Source organism: Mustela nivalis (genome assembly GCF_964662115.1).
Source record: "Mustela nivalis genome assembly, chromosome: 4".
Taxonomy (NCBI): domain Eukaryota; kingdom Metazoa; phylum Chordata; class Mammalia; order Carnivora; family Mustelidae; genus Mustela; species Mustela nivalis.
The window spans coordinates 95,995,755-96,013,247 of record NC_139023.1 but is presented as its reverse complement, the minus strand read 5'-3'; the positions used below and the strand labels follow the sequence as shown (position 1 = coordinate 96,013,247).

The window sequence follows — 17,493 nt, the reverse complement described above, 5'->3', positions numbered from 1 at the left end:
CTCCAACTAGATTTCTTTTCCTTATCTCTCTCTCTAGCTGTTCCAAACCCTACCCCCTTGAGAAGTCCCAGGGCAAGTGCCCCTCCCTGCTCAGAAAGGCTCCTTTGCTGTCCTCAATGGAATCACTTGCTCCAACCCTGAAGGCAAAAACTGACATTTTTACCTGTGCAGTACTCCTAGACTTGAGTTTGTGTTTTCCTATTTTTAATTTTTTTAAAAAGATTTTATTTGTTTATTTGAGAGAGAGAGAGAGCTTGAAAGAAAGATCACAAACAGAGGGTAGGGGTAGAGGGAGAAGCAGACCCTGTACTGAGCACAGAGCCCAGTGTGGGACTCCATCCCAGGACCCTGGGATCATGACTTGAGCTGAAGGCAGACACTTAACTAACTAAGCCACCCAGCTGCCCTCCTCTTTTTAATTTTTTCATTAAATGTCAAATCAATATCAAAAAAAAATTTAAAATAGGTGTAATATAGCCAGAACATGATAGATGCTCACAGATTAATCTAAGTCAAAAACATACCACTCTCTTTGAAGTCTCCTGTGTTCATACACTTCCCGCACATCTTCACTCTCTGCTCCATAAACCCTCTGTTGTGAATTTTTAGCTTATCATTCCCTTTCTTTTCTTTGTAATTTTACCATATATATTTGTATCCTATAATATTATATTTTTTTAGCTATAAACGTTTTAAATGTCATGCATGTATTCTTCTGTGACTGCTTTACTATATTTCTAAGTATCATTCGTATATTGCTACATGTAACTATAATTCATTCATTTATTTACTTGTTCTATTCCAGTGCATAAATACACTTCAGTTTTTTAATCTGTTTTCCTGTGGAGAGACATATGGATTGTTTCCTTTTGTTTGTTCACTATTACAAACTGTGTCATTGTGAACGTGTCTGTATTTCCTAGACTCTGGTCCAAGATTTCCTCTAAACTAGAGTACATGCCAAAGAGTGAACACTGGGTCATAGTGTACCCACTGTGTGCATTTTTTATTTTACTGAATAATGCCAAACTGTAGTTTTCAACAGTGGGGAAGGGAAGTAACACTGTTCTTGATGACTGTTACTCAACTTAATATTTTTCCCAGTCAAGAAGTTGTGAATGTTTATGGTTTGAATTTGTATTTCCTGATTACTAATGAGGTTGGACACATTTCACATGTTCATTGGCCATCAGTGCTTTCTCTTGTGTGTAGTGTCTGTTTGCTCATTTTTTTTCTACTATGTGATTGGTCCTTTTTTCATTGACTTATAGGAATTCTTTATATATTCAGAATAGAAATCCTCTGTCAGTTTATATACATTACAAAATACTTTCTCCCAGTTTATGACTTGTCTTTTCACTTTCTTTATGGTGTCATTTTACTAATTAGAAGTTTACCTCTCTAATTAAATATCAATCTTTTGTGGTTTGCTTTTTCTATAAGTAGTTTGATAAATTCTTCCCTTACCAAAGGATCAAAAGGATTCTCCCTTAGATATTCTCCTTTAGGAAATTCAAATCAAAACTACATTGAGATACCACCTTACACCAGATGGAATGGCCAAAATCAATAGGACAGGAAACAACACGTGTAGGAGAGGATGCGGAGAAAGGGGAACCCTCTTACACTATTGGTGGGAATGCAAGTTGGTGTAGCCACTTTGGAAAAAAGTGTGGAGATTCCTCAAAAAATTAAAAATAGAGCAAACCTATGACCTTGCAATTGCACTACTGGGTATTTACCCCAAAGATACAAATGTAGTGAAAAGAAAGGCCATAAATACTCCAATGTTCATAGCAGCAATGGCCACAATTGCCAAGTTATGGAAAGAGCCACAATGACCTGCAACAGATGAATGGATAAAGAAGATGTAGTCCAATGAATGGACATTTCTGCAAAGAAGACATCCAGATGGCCAACAGACACATGAAAAAGTGCTCCACTTGGCATCACTTGGCATCAGGGAAATACAAATCAAAACCACAATGAGATACCACCTCACACTAGTCAGAATGGCTAAAATTAACAAATCAGGTAATGACAGATGCTGGCAAGGATGTGGAGAAAGGGGAACCCTCCTACACTGTTGTTGGGAATGCAAGCTGGTGCAGCCACTCTGGAAAACAGCATGGAGGTTCCTCAAAAAGTTGAAAATAGAGCTACCCTATGACCCAGCAATCACACTATTGGGTATTTACCCTAAAGATACTAATGTAGTGATCTGAAGGGACAAGTGCAGCCAAATGTTTATAGCAGCAATGTCCACAATAGCCAAACTATGGAAAGAACCTAGATGTCCATCAACGAGATGAATAGATAAAGAAGATGTGGTGCCTATATACAATGGAATACTATGCAGCCATCAAAAGAAATGAAATCTTGCCATTTGTGACGACGTGGGTGGAACTAGAGGGTATTATGCTTAGCAAAATAAGTCCATCAGAGAAAGACAATTATCATATGATCTCCCTGATATAAGGAAGTTGAGAGGCAACATGGGGGGTTTGGAGAGTAGGAAAAGAATAAATGAAACAAGATGGAATTGGGCGGGAAACAAACCATAAGAGACTCTCAATCTCACAAAACAAACTGAGGGTTGCTGGGGGTAAGCGGGTAGGGAGAGGGTGGTTGAATTATGGACATTGGGGAAGGTATGTGCTATGGTGAGTGCTGTGAAGTGTGTAAACCTGGTGATTCACAGACCTGTACCCCTGGGGCTAATAATACATTATATGTTAATAATTTTTTTTTAAAAGATAAAAAAAAATTTTAATTTTAAATTTTAAATTTAAAAATTTAGAATTATTAAATTACTTCATTTATATATACACATATATTATTTTTTATTATACCTTACATATTTTATGCCCTGGTAAATGGTGTATTTTTATTAAATTGTGTTTTCTAGCCACTTGTTGCTGATTTAAAAGATATTTTGCATAAGATAGGATTTATTGGCTCATTGAATGGTAAAATATTTCTAAACGGTATGTTCCTGGTGTTTTCCTTGTAAGAAGATTTTTCAACTAATAGTTACAATTCTTTAAGATTTTAGGACCCATACACAGGCTCTCTGTTCGGCAGGGAGCCTGCTTCCTCCTCTCTCTCTCTCTGCTTGCCTCTCTGCCTACTTGTGATCTCTCTCTGTCAAATAAATAAATAAAATCTTTAAAAAAAAAATTTAGGACCATACAGGTTTTCCGTTTCTCCTTGGTTTCTTTTAAGTAACTTATACTTTTCTAGGAATTACCCATTTTATTATTTTCAAATTTATCAGTAAAAAAGTTTCCATATTCTCTTATTAACTTCTTAAAAATTTCCATAGCATCTGTCACACCCCCTTCTAAGATTTTTATTCCTACTTCTATTTGTTTGTTTTCCATCTCTTGATCAGTTTTGCCAGCAATTTATCAATTTCAGTGGTCCTTTGAAAGAGCTTTATTTTGTTGAGCTTCCTATTGAATATGTTTTTTATTCCATTAATCTCTGTTCTTATTTTTATTTCCTTTCTTCTACTTTTTTCATATATTTTTTTCTTACTTTTGGTTATTCAAGCTTAACTCTTGAATTTTCCAGCATTCTTTATTTCTAAGTATTTTGGCTATCAATTTTCATCTATGTTCCACTTTGACTGAATTCCACATTTTAACATGTAGTATTTATCATTGCATTGTTATATTCTCTAAATTTCATAATGATTCTTTCTTTGACTTGCAAGTTATTTAGAAGTATATTTCTTAATTTCCATCTATATGAACATGTTTTTTGTTATTGATTAACAACTTAGTTGCCTTTTGGACATACAGTGTCATATGTATACTGTTAATCTTTTGATATTTGTTGAGATTTGTCTCATGGCTGTAGGCATTAAATTATTATAAATGTTCCAGGCATGCTTGAAAACAATGTATATTCTGCAATTTCATAAATATCTATTAGATCAAGTTTGTTAATTGTGTTGATCAAATCAATGATATCATTACCAATTTTTTTAGTCTGCTTAATTTATTAGTTTCTAAGAGGAGTGCATTAAATTTTCCCACTATGATTATGTATTTGCATATTTTCTCCATTGTTCTTTTACTTTTTTGTTTCATATATAGTAAAAGGTATGCTTCCAGATGCATACAAGTTTAGAATTGCTTGCTATACCTTCCTGGTGAACTGAACCATGTATCACTGTAAAGTGGCTTATTTATCTTTATTAGTGCTTTTTTCCTTAAAGTCTGTTTTGTCTGATATCAATGTAACTATACTTTCTTTTAGTTAGTATTTTTCTAATATATCTTTTTTCTATCTTATTACTTTTAGCCTTTTTAAATTCTTATGTTTTAAGTAAATCCATGTAGCTATTTTTTTAAAAATATTTTATTTATTTATTTGACAGACAGAGATCACAAGTAGGCAGAGAGGCAGGCAGAGAGAGAGGAAGGGAAGCAGGCTCACTGATGAGCAGAGAGCCCGACGTGGGACTCGATCCCAGGACACCGGGATCATGACCTGAGCCGAAGGCAGAGGCTTTAACCCACTGAGCCACCCAGGCGCCCCATGTAGCTATTTTTTTAATCAAGTCTATCTTTATGTTTTTACTGTAACATTTAATTCACTTATATTTGTTTGAAATACTAATATATTTTAATTTATTTCTACCATCATATTTTGTATTTTAAATTTATCCTGGGACACCTGGGTTGCTCAGTTTGTTAAGCATCTGTCTCTTGGTTTCAGCTCAAGTCATAGATCTCAGTTGTGGAATGGAGCCCTGCTGCAGTGGGCTCTGCGCTCATCACGGAGTCTACTTTGTATTCCCTCTCTCTCCCTGCCCTTCTCCCAAATAAATAAATAAATAAAATCTTTTAAAAATTTTTATTTATTTATTTGAGAGAGATTGAGAACGTGTGAGCAGGGGAAGGAGGAGAGGAAGAGAGATAACAGACTCTGCACTGAGCATGGAGCCCACTGTGGGACCCCATCTCAAGCACATGACCTGTGCTAAAATCAAGAGTCAGACACTCAAACAACTGAGCTATCAAGGCACCCCTTTTGCCTTCTTTTGAATTGTTTTGTTTCTTTTCATTTTTTGCCTTCTACCAGCTTGAAAGTTGTGTTTTATTTCAATTTTTTAAGGATTATCTTAGAAATTTTTATCATAAAGTTAATATCCCTGTTCCTTCTACCAATTCCAAGATCTTAAAACACTTTAACATAAATCACTGTCCTCCTGATATATATGCTCCTTATGTTTGTATGTGTATTTTTCTATTTTTTCATCTCATTGTTATTGTTGTAGCTTTATACAATCAGTATTTACATTTAGCCAACAATTCACCATTTTTGTTGCTTATTATTTTTACTTGAATCTCAGACCTTTCATCTGTGATCACTTTCCTTGAATCTAAAGCATATACTTCAGAGACTTGGTTAGTAAGAATCTGTTATGTTTATTTTAAAATATTTTTATTTTTCAGATTTTTCCCCCAGCATATTGAAGATATCTTCTCACTATCTTCTAGTTTCCATTGTTGCTTTTCAGTAGGTAGCTATAAATTCATTGTTGTTTCTTTGAAGGTATTCTGTCTTTTCTCTCTGGCTACTTTAAAGATCTTCTGTATGCCTTTGGTGTTCCCTAGTTTTGCTATGATATTACTATATATAGATTTTTATTTATTTATTTAGCCTGCCTGAAGATTATGGGTATTTTAATTACTTTCTTTCTCCTGTCCTTGGTCCTTATCTCTCCAAACATTTCTTTTGCTTCCTTCTCTTCTTCCCTTCTAGGATTCCAATGAGACATGTTCTAGAGCTTTCCTATCAATCCTTTGTTTCTTTTTTTTTTTTTTAAGATTTTATTTATTTATATGACTGAGAGAGATATAGTGAAAGAAGGAACACAGGCAGGGGAGTGGGAGAGGGAGAAGCAGACTCCCCACTGAATAGGGAGCACAATCCAGGGCTCAATCCCAAGACCCCAGGACTGTGACCTGAGCTGAAGACAGACACTTAACAACTAAGCCACCCAGGTGCCCTAATTCTTTCCGCTTCTTAACCTCTCTTTTGTATTTTCCATTTTTCTGTCTTCTTTTGTTGTGTTTTAAAGATTTTATTTATTTGACAGAGAGATCACAAGTAGGCAGAGAGGCAGGCAGAGAGAGAGGAAGGGAAGCAGGCTCCCCACTGAGCAGAGAGCCCGATGCGGGGGCCCATCCCAGGAGCCTGAGATGTTGACCAGAGCCAAAGGCAGAGGCTCAACCCACTGAGCCACTCAGGCGCCCCCTTTTGTTGTATTTTAGATGAAATGTTCTGATTCATCAACCAGTTTAAAACTTTTATCTTCAACCAGAGCTGGTTATTTTTATCAAATCTATCTAAGTCATGGAATTTTATATTTTTAATTATTATTTTTTCTTTTATAGAAATTCTATTTGATTCTTTTTCAATCTGCCTGTGCCTTTTTATAGTTTTTTTTTTTTTAAGAATTTTATTTATTTATTTGACAGAGATCACAAGAAGGCAGAGAGGCAGACAGGCGTGGGGGTGGAGAAGCAGGCTCCCTGCTCAGCAGACAGCTCGATGTGGGGCTTGATCCCAGGACCCTGGGATCATGACCTGAGCCAAAGGCAGAGGCTTTAAACCCACTAAGCCACCCAGGCACCCCCTTTTTATAGTTTTTTGCTCTTAATTCATACACTCAACATACTCTTTCAGATCTTTAAACATGTATACTCATATTTCTTGGTATTTTATAGGTGGAAATCTTTGACGCTTAGTTTGAAGTCAGATTCCTTTAGAGAAGATTATGTTTCATTCCACTGATTGCCTGAGAAAACTACCAAACTACCAACCTAGGACCTTTTTTTTTCCCCATGAAATTCACATTTCATGGAAATGTATACAAAGGTGTAAAATCACCTTTTATTTGCTGTAGCTATTTTAAATAGCAAACATGGTGTTAGAATATTATTTATCTCTGGAGATCTTGAAAAACGTCGTATAAAATCTAAAGAATGAATGAAAAACATGACTAGGTATTTGACATGTTTTCAATAAACACAGTTAATTTCAGAATTTGCATGAGGTCTGCATGAGGCCTAGGTAGGGATGTCATTATGTGGTAAGTTGGGATTTATAGGGTGTGTCCTCCTGAAAATTTTGGGTTATTTTTAAAAAATTTATTTTAAAGTAATTATCAGGTAGAAGTTCTGTGGATCTTGTGGCTTCAAATTCTCACAGGCAAAAAATTTCATTCTCTCCCAGAAAGCAGCAGGTTTTGCCACAGGCAGATTTCCTGGGAGGTGGCAGGAGAGGATGGGGATTTATCTTTAGCTCATCCTACATTGACAATTCAACCTTTTAGGACATCAGTTTTATGCAAGGGAACTGTTTCCTCTTACATGTCCCATCTTGGGTGGGCCTTGGGTTTTATTTCCCATCTTCCCACACTCTTAGATAGCGAAAACCAAAGTTTCGGCTTAGAGCGCTTATAATTTCTCTTGAGGCAAAGGCTAGTTTCTGTGTTGGTTAATTTTCTGGGTTCCAGCTTTTACTTGGTTTATGTTTTCTAAGTAGACCTTCCTTTCTTATCATTTTATTGACACATTTTAGAAGTGTTAAAGTGCTTCTCCAGCATTTTTGCCTGTCTTCAGTGAGAATGTTGGTGAGGGTGTATAGCCTTCCATACTGCTAGAAATAGAAGTCTATCTACTCTTTCAGGTTTTGATGACTTAGAAGTTGCCTTCTCTTCTCCCTTTTTATTCAGTTTGAAAATGCTAAAAACGGCCATTACCCAGACATATCTATCCAAGCTGCATGGTTGTCTTATACTCCAGTCAAACTTCTCTTTCTCCTTTTGTCTCCCCACTTGCACCAAACAGTACCAGAGGCACTATGGTCAAAGTTGGTGTGCAGGATAGCTCAGGGAAGGGTGAAAGGGTGTAAAAAGCTGGATTGTCATTGCTAGTGGTGGACTGGGGAAACACATTCTTGTTCTATGCTGGAGAGCAGAAAACATTTTTTCATAGAAACAATACAATAGATGATTTAGAATGTAGATGAAAAGGTATATTTTGCATAATTATTCATGTACTTATGAATTAAATGAGCTCTGTGGCTTTGTTTATGAAACTAACCAATCATAAATTGAATTACAACAAAGATATTTTAAACTGAGCTTTTAGAGTATAGTCGTGTTTAGTGTGCCTTGTGTAGTTTATTTTAAATGTATTTATGTCTTATAATTATATTATAGACTTCTTGGCAATATAGGCCATCTCTTCTATTTCTTTATGCTTCCCCACATCTTCTAGCTTAAGGACTATGACTGGTTGGCCAGTGGATTATTACAGAGGTGGCAGCCAGTAGACCACGGAATACATTTGGAATTCTTTTATTTTCCCTGATTTACCCCCATTACCTTAGTATTAATTGTCTGTGGAAAAAGACTCACAAATGCCAAAAGAAATGGGGCTTTGAATAGTCTGCTGATTTGCTGACTCTTAATGATGGCTATTTGTCAATTATAACTCAGCCACTCAGTTAAATTCTACATCACCAACAGAAATAAAGTACATGTGTATCAAAATCAAACATGGAATGTATGAGTACATGACAATTTGGCTATGTGTATGCATGTGTGCCTTAGATTCTAACTTTGTTCAGTATCTAGTGTTATTCTAGAGGCATCTGTATGTCCTATTGCTTTTTCTGGCCTCTCTCTATTTAATTTTTAGAAAAAAAATATATAGGGGGATGTCAAAATAGAAAAAATGATCAATATATTACAAAAAATAGAGGGAAACTAACATGATTCAATTTAGAAATATATACAGCTCACAGAATGCCACAGTTCAGGGAGCAAAAATTGAAATGTGTTGAAATTGAAAATGATTCTTTTATAAAGGAAGCTGACCAAAATTTCCAGCAGGACTATTGCCTGAAGGAAAATTTCCTAGGCTCCAGCCTCTGTTATGCTTAACAATGAACCATACAAGTCTGGACAGATGGTTGGATTCTAAAGTGTTTCTCATGTTACAGTATTTTCATCCTATTGTCTCTCCTGAAGTCTGAAGGGAAAAGAGAAAATGCTATAACTTTCAAAAAAAAGTATAAAGAATATCCTCAGTATATTTTGGATAGTCACAAGTACTAAACATTAATTATCTCAAAAAAATATTTCCTTTTTTTTAAGAAATACTTTATTGGTTAAAATTGAATTACTTATTCTTGACAGTAGGACTTATCTTTCTTACTATCTTTATTGCTAGAAGTACAAAATCTAGGATGTATTTATGTCTTGTCCATTCAACCTTGAACCTTGGTGAAGTAGAAACTTGGGACTCGTTTTTAAGACCATTCGTATCCATCCAACAGCAATATTGCATTTACTCTCTAAACAGTCCTCAAATTTGTCCAGTTTTCCAAATCCCTATGACTCTGGTCCAAATTGATGATATTTTTTTACCTAAATTGTTGGCAATAAATGTCTGACTGGTCTACCTGCAATCACCTTCTTCTCTCTGCCCCCAGTACACACTACAGCCAAAACAGAATGAACTTTTTCCAGATGCAAATCTGGGGTCATGTTTCTCCTGCTACCAGTAGTTTCCTACGACTTTTAGGGTAAACACAAAATTCCTTACCGGTATACAGGGCCTTAAAAAGCCCTTGCTTAGCTCTCCAGACTCACCTCATACTAACTTTCTCTTTTAATCCCTGTTTCAACTAATTTAGCCTTCTCTCATTTCCTCTATATTTCTTTCTACTTAAGTCCATTCCTCACCATTTTAACTTCATTAAGCCCTGTTCTTCTTACAGAGTTTAATTCCAACATCACATCCTCAGGGAATCCCCCATTCACCTGCTCTCGTTTTACCCAAATTATTAGGTCAGTCCTGTTGTTTGTCCTCACAGAACCACATAGCTTATCTCTCTTTCACAGCACTTAGACAAAAGGAAGAGATTTATGATCCTGGGCATTAGGCATCAGGGTTTCAAGTGAGGGAACAAAAGCAGAGTTATATTTATTTAGTAATCAACCTCTAAGATTCAAGCCAATGTTTCTAAGGCACAGAGAAAAGTATACATAAAGATATTATACTTAAGTGTTCTCAAAAGAGACAGGAATTATTTGGTAAATAAGTATCAGATATTCTACAGCAACAGAGAGGCTGCTAAGTGTGTAATCGAAGACCTGGAAAGATATTAGCAATTGTTCCCACTTGACCCCCATAAAATACAGTTACGAAAAATGAGTCTCAAAAGTGCGTCTCAGAGGTCTCTCAAATCGTTAATGACAGAGAATGAAGTTGAATTAGTCACAAATATCCATTGAACACTTACATGTGTAACAGTTTTCCTATATCCAAGTCTTATTTTCATTTCTCCATGCTATTTCTGTTTAAACATTTACAGAAACAGAAATTAAAATTTATTTCAATTTGTTAATATAACAAAAGATGACTTTCTACCTTAAGAGGATGATATGGCACCAATAAGATCTTACTATAAGCCTTTAGACAAAGGGGTGATATGCTATTAAAATTATAGTACAGTAGTTTTATTTCTTTGTGCATGAACTCTTCATATTTTCTTCTTATATCCCTCTTCCTACAGGAGGTCTAAAAATGATCCTAGCAAAGAGACCCCCTTCTTGTTTTTATTTGAAGAAAAGTGAATGTGTCCTATTCACCCATAGCTAACTGCATTTCTCAGTCTTCATACTAACCTCCCATTCTAGCCATATATCCCTTTTTCAGGAATGCTGGGACTAGAATGGCCTTTGCTACACGGCCTCTTCCTCATGCTAGTCCACTAATTAGCTCTCTGACTAGCCCTTACTTCTTGATTCCTTTCGTAGAAAAGCAAGCTAATGGCCAGCTCTTACTACACAACATTGACTTAAAAGCACTTGAGCTAAAAGAGACACTGAAAACCATTTAGTCCAGCAATACAAACCATGCAGGAATACTTTCTGAAACAGATTAAACAGAAGAGCAACTTAATTTATAGTTATGCTTAAATGCTTCCAGTAGCTAATTCCTCACAATATCACCTGTGAATATTCTCAAGTAATAAGAATTTTGTATTCAAGTACTCTACTTGTGTTCTTCACCAACAACACAAAATTATTTTAATTAAACAAGCCTGTAACATCTGAAAACTTTGCTTTGGCAGTTTGTCTGTGTAAAGAATATGTGTGTATTTTAAAATCCAAAGTATATGAACTATACCAGTCAGGTTAGAATGAAAAATGAAATGTGTAGGTTATACAATTAGCTCATCTTTCATTCTGTATTCCTCTTGTGTCTTAGAATAGGAAAAAAAATTTTTTTCTTGCTATTTAAATTCAAAACTAGCTTCTTAAAGTGAGGCCTTGTTAATCCCAAAGCCTATAATAATTCACTGCTTTAATGTTTTTGATGATTACTTCATTGCATGTATAAGCTAGGAGAAAAAGGGACTGGGGCCATCCATTTATCTGTTGCTTTCTCCCCTTTCAGTCTTTCTTGCTTTGGTAATAAAATTCTTTGTGCCTATGAGAGTGTCTAAACCAGACAGCAGCTCCGCAATCCATCCTGGCCAACTCAGAAAGAGTTCCTTTGTTTCATTTGTTCGTTGTAAACAAAACAAAAGGAAGTTTGTTTTGTTTCAATGTATATTCTTTAATAAAGGGAAGACAGACAAAAAGATTTGTTAATCTAGTAACTTTCCGGTTAATTTGTTAATCTAGTTACTAGTTAATCTAGTAACTTTGCCAGGCATTTTTGTACTGTTCATCATTTATTTTGTTCTTGAAATTACCTTGACTGCCATAGATCATTACAGTATATTCAAATTTGCATATGAAAACTCTCAACTATACATATGTTAAATAACAATACCAGTAGATTCATCCATCCATATGATAAATTCACCCATATGATAGATCTAGGAAATTGGGTTTTCTGAGACATCATTTCTCTATCTTATTTGGCAAGGTGCCTGCTGTGAAGAGCTTTAAATTTGGCATCCGCCTTTGCCTATCTTGGTCCAAATTATGCGATACTAAGTACCATGAAGAATACTTCACAGGGGAAATCAGCAGCGGGTTACGAGAGTGGTAAACTTCATATCACCATGTGCTTGTAACTGAATATTAGAACTGTCAGCCAGATGCTTCCTGTAGACTTCCAGAGAGACAGAAAGTGTGGTGCCACTGGGATCCAGAGGCACTGATGTGAAGTATGCGGAAGATACATAAATCATAGGGTGTATTCACTTCATTTGGCTTCGTGGGATTCCGCTGACATCACTGCGGGTAACCAAGGTCTCTACCAGGAGCCTCTCCCTTCTGCTCTCTGACGCCTTCGAGGTGCTGCCCATCCCGACCAGGCCCTGCAGTAATTTCACACACTCCCCTAATAAAGTCCTCAGGGGCTGTCATGTATTTTCATGTGTTTGCCCTATTATCCCTCCCTGCTTGAGCCTTACAGATAATTGATGATGCTTCAGTTAATCATCTTTTTCCCGCTTTTGTTCACCAGGTACCTCCGCCTTGAAGGGGCTCTTTTATTGAGAATCGATGTCTTCTTCTGGGTAATTGATCACCATAGATCCAGGGACACTTGACTCATCGTTGAGGAAGAGTAATCGTCATGAATAATCAAAAAGCGGTAGCTACACTACTGCAAGAGTGCAAGCAAGTGCTGGACCAGCTCCTGTTGGAGGCGTCAGATGTGTCGGAGGAGGCCAAGAGCGAGGACCAGCAGTGCAGAGGTGAGGTCCTGACAGGAGGCACTGGGGGAAGGGAGAAGCCAGCAGGTCCGCTCTCAACTCCCCTGCCTGAACGACGTGTTTTCATCTCTGCCCTATTTTTCTTCTCTTGGCAGATGACCACCGAGAGATGAGTGGATTTCTAGGGCATGAATGGGACATGGGCTGCAGGCGGACGGGCAGGGGAGGAAGCCCACTTTGTTGCAGTGAATTGCTGTCAGTTCTAATTTTAGGCTTCAGTAAACATGAGGCTACAAGAAAACAGTGTAGTTCAAGAAGAACAAAGGGTGCAAGTGGACCGGTGCACGTAAATTTCAATTATTAAAAAATTGAAGCAACTTCTGAATGGTGGCACATACTTTTTTTTCAAACGAGGCTTTTGTGCCTCATCAGTTTCCATAGGCTTCTGTGGTTTCCCTAAATATGTCATCTCATTGGTCCAATCTCTCTATCTCTCTCTTTTTAATTATCGATACATTTCTCATGCTGCATTCGCATGCTGTTTGTAAAATAAATCCTCTCACACTGATAAATACTGATTGCATCACTATCAGAATTGAATTGGCCTTTTGCTCATTTCATAGTTTATGCCATTCACAGTTTTAGATAGGTCATTGTTTGGGAAGTTTCTATCACAAAATCTAGAAAGCTAAAGTATTTCTTACTTCTTCCATAGTCAGTTTTGGAGAGAGAAGCTTCTTTCCTTAGACTTCTTTTTAGCATTTGAATAAATGTTTCTCCATTTCTATAAGTGTGTCCCTTTTGTGTGCTTTTAATATTTTTCTTTGTATTTTTAGAGACTTGCTATTCCTTGCAGAAATAAGATGACCACATATAGTGCACACTCTCCATCTCTTTTGTTTTTGATGTTATGTAATGGGAAAATGTTCTGGAGAAGCCTTTTCCCCATATTCTTGTAGATAGGCACACACGTTTTTTACAGAGGCACTTTTAGGGACCTGTAGATGTCTTAAATTTTTATAATCTGTCTTTTGTGCTCCTTAGTTTATGTGATTTCCTTATTTACTAGCCGCATACACGCTGTGTGCTTTTGCTTGCTGGTTATAGGTGTCCATCAGCCTGAGCACACACTGGCAGGTGTTAGCCCCTTGTCAGGGAGCGGCGGGTACTCAGCGCCTCCAGAACGTGCTGCAGTTCTCCCCAGGGGCCGTGTGCTGTGTTCCGTCTACTGAGGTTTTTCCTCTGGTCCTTTCACTACATGGCATCCTTTGTCTACTCAGCCCCAATTCCGTTAAGCTTTGTGTTCTCCCTCGTGAAAACTCAGAGTTCCCTGTTGGGTAGCATTTTCTTCTTTTTCTTCCCAAATGGCACAGAATAGGAGAAATGATCAGTTTAGTTCCAGATAAGGCAAACAGGGCCACAAAAATCACCCGATTCGCACCGGCCCTTCAGGTAAGCTGCTTGGAGAAGGAAGTGATCAAGAGGCAGAAGAGGGTACTGCTCCATCAGGGGCCGGCTGCTGCGCTCGGCTGAATCTGATACGTCCATGGGGGAGGAGACCTATGCTGAGCCATTGACAATTTCAGCATTAATCGATCCCCACGGAGGCAAGCTGTGGGGTCCACCCCACGCGCCGTCAGTACAACTGAGTGTAGTCTGACACAGAGTCCTTCCCTTAGCAGGTGGTTTCTGAGTGACACTTGTGGGCAGGTTGTGCGATCCCCAAAGTCATTACTTGCATGTACTCCAAGGGAAGGACATTAGTACAGGGTCATCTATGGCAACAGAACTAGTCAGACGACTTGAACATGATCATTGTGATTTTATTCTTTCTCTTCCTCCTCTCAGTCCTATCCTCTTCCCTCAGAAATTGTTCTTCTCAGGGGACCTGGGTGGCGAGGTCATAAAGCATCTGCCTTCAGCTCAAATCATGATCCGAGGATCCTGGGATCAAGTCCTGCATGGAGTTCTCTGCTCCCTGGAAGCCACTTCTCCCTCTCTATCATTCTCTCTCTCTGTGTCAAATAAATAAATCAAGTCTTAAAAAAAAAAAAAAAAAGGAAAAGAAAAAGAAAAAGAAATTGTCCTTGTCAGCATGGGAGACTACCCCAGCAACTTCCTCAGAAATAGAGAAGGAACTGAAATCTAAACACAGATATATTTTAAAAATGTACTTCAGAGGCATCACTGACTTTGGTGGCACATTAGACTGTCCATGCTCTGGCATGCTCCACAGGGAGAGGCTGGTGAGGGAAAGGCAAAAAATGAGTTGTGTAGAACAGATTTTCTCTGTCATCATGAAAAAAATTGAAAATATTTAAACGATTCTGTGCTAATGTATGGTAAAAATCTTTGAATCTAGAAATCAGCTTCCTATTGTCATCTAACTACTCATTTGCCTCCTGAATTTGATATTCATGGACAGAATTTCCAAATGATCGATCAGTCAAATGGGACACTTCAGTGTGAGAAGGAACACTACAAATAAATACTCTAGGGCCACACAGGACTGTCCTAAGTGAACGGGACTTAGCAATCACCCTATTCCTAACTCTTTACAAATATCATTTAAGAAACTTTCTTTAGGTGCCCCTAGAGCCACCCCTGAGCTGGGTGGCTCAGTGGGTTAAGCGGCTGACTCTTGGTTTCAGTTCAGGTCGCAATCTTGCTATCATGGGATCAAGGCCTGTGTCGGCCTCTTGCTCAGTGTAGAGTCTGCATCAGATTCTCTCTCCCTCTCCTTCTGCCCCTTCTCACACACTCTCTCTCAAATAAATACAGTATTGAAAGAAGAAAGAAGGAAGGAAGGAAGGAAGTGGGGGAGAAGAAGAGAAGGCAGGGAAGAGAGGAAGGAAAGAAGGAAGGAATAAATAAATTAATTTTTCTCTACATGTATATTGGAACACTTTTTTTTTAAGATTTTATTTATTTATTTGACAGACAGAGATCACAAGCAGGCAGAGAGGCAGGTAGAGAGAGAAAGAGGAGGAAGCAGGCTCCCCGCTGAGCAGAGAGCCTGATGCTGGGGCTCGATCCCAGGACCCTGAGATCATGACCTGAGCCGAAGGCAGAGGCTTTAACCCACTGAGCCACCCAGGCACCCCTATTGGAACACTTTTGGCCATCAGAGGGCTGGGCTTTCTAGCATATTTTGACCACATGAATCCCTTATGCCATGGCTGTGCTTCCTTTGGAGGAGTGCTACTACAACCGGTGCTCAGTAGTTCTGGGTTGCTGAATCAAAGAGCAATGATTTCAGTGGGATATTTGTAAGTCATTCTCAGTAGTCTGCATGGATTACTCACTGGTGTGGCCCCTTTGATATCTCCTCAGTGCCAAGCAATGTTTCCCCATCAGCGGTCTTCCTTACATTTGTGCAGTTGGTGGCAAGGACACAGAAGGGCATTGTGGCCTAGGGCAGAGTTAGGTTTCCTTCCTCTTCCTTTTGTTTTTTATTCTCTCTGTCATATCTCTTTTGTCCTATGTAGCATGTCTCATGTAGACATAAGACCAATCCTTCTTTTAACCATCATGATGTGATTTCAGTGGTGGTAAGACAGGATGCCTATATCTTCAGGAGCTCACAGTGCAGTGAGAGGGAAGTGTGATGACAGAGCAATGGGATGAATACTGAAAGGCCATGCATTTGGGGGTTTGGGAGCACTCTGGATGGACCTTTTAATTCTGCAGGGTGGTCACGGCAGGCTGATGAGAAGTGGTAATGTTTGCGCTGAAGCCAGTCAGCCTGAGCTTGATCATGAAAGGATTGGGGGAGGGAAATGCAAATGTGAGGACGAGATGTACAAAACCATTAAAGAATTATATTCAGGGCAATGGCCTGGTCTATTTTTTATTTTAGCAAAATGGGGATCAGCACCGCGGAAGTTGGAATGGATGGGGCAAGGTAAGAAACAGTGGTTCAGACAAGAGTTACTGATAATGGAAAGGAGGAATTTAGGATCTACAGAGTTTGAAAACTGGTGAGGTTGAGAGGGGAAGAAAAAGCAAAAAGTCTATCCTGATTTCTAGGTTTTATTCTTGGGTGACTCAGTGAATGGTGGTAGCAGTCATCAAAATAAAGAATAGAGAAACAGATTTAGAAAAAAGATGGTGAGTTCAGCTCTAGATACTTTTTTTAAAAAGGTTTTATTTATTCATTATTCATTTGAGAGAGAGAGAGAGCACAAGAAGAGGGGAGAGGCAGTGGGAGAGGGAGAAGCCGATACCCACTGAGCAGAGGGGCCAATGCAGGGGCCAATCCCAGGACCTGGATGGAGATCATGACCTGAGCCGAAGGCAGATGCTTAACAATCTGAGCCACCCAGGCGCCCCCAGCTTTAGACACTTTTGAGTGTGAAATGTCTGTAAGATAAGCACCTCGAGCTTTCTAACTATCAGTCGTGTAATCAGGTCCATAATCCTGAACGCTGGGGCTTCACACGTGCTTCAGCATCCAGAATTTTTCAAATGTTAGGAAGGTAGTATGGTGCAGGGACCATCTGTTACATTCACACTCCAGCAGAAGCAGGGGCAGCATCTAGAGTCAAACATTAAAATTTTTGCAGCACAACTTTTGGCTAATCTCACTAAATAAGATAAACAAGACCATAAAGAGCTCCCAGTCAGTTCAAGTCTGGTTAGGGTGCCAAACTTACAAAAAAACATTTCAGTTTCCAGAGTTTTGGGTTTTCTAAGTTTGGATAGGAGATCGCGGAGCTCCATAATGAGGTTTGGTGCCTAGGAAGATATGGCACGTGTCTACTCATGTGAAACAGAGCCATTTCA

General features: G+C 38.3%; 1 protein-coding gene across 13 annotated transcripts in view; it reads left to right on the top strand.

The window, feature by feature from the left end:
* Positions 1–17,493, top strand: part of LOC309863300 (alpha-protein kinase 1-like) — a 117,512-nt gene that overhangs the window by 46,589 nt on the left and 53,430 nt on the right. For all 13 annotated transcript variants that reach the window (XR_014310978.1, XR_014310979.1, XR_014310980.1 and 10 more), the window contains one exon: positions 12,519–12,750. Coding sequence is in view for 7 of the 13 variants with exons in the window: in XM_082727955.1 (XP_082584081.1) it covers positions 12,630–12,750 (121 nt within the window). In the remaining 6 variants the exon portion in view is untranslated. The remainder of the gene's footprint in view (positions 1–12,518; positions 12,751–17,493) is intronic.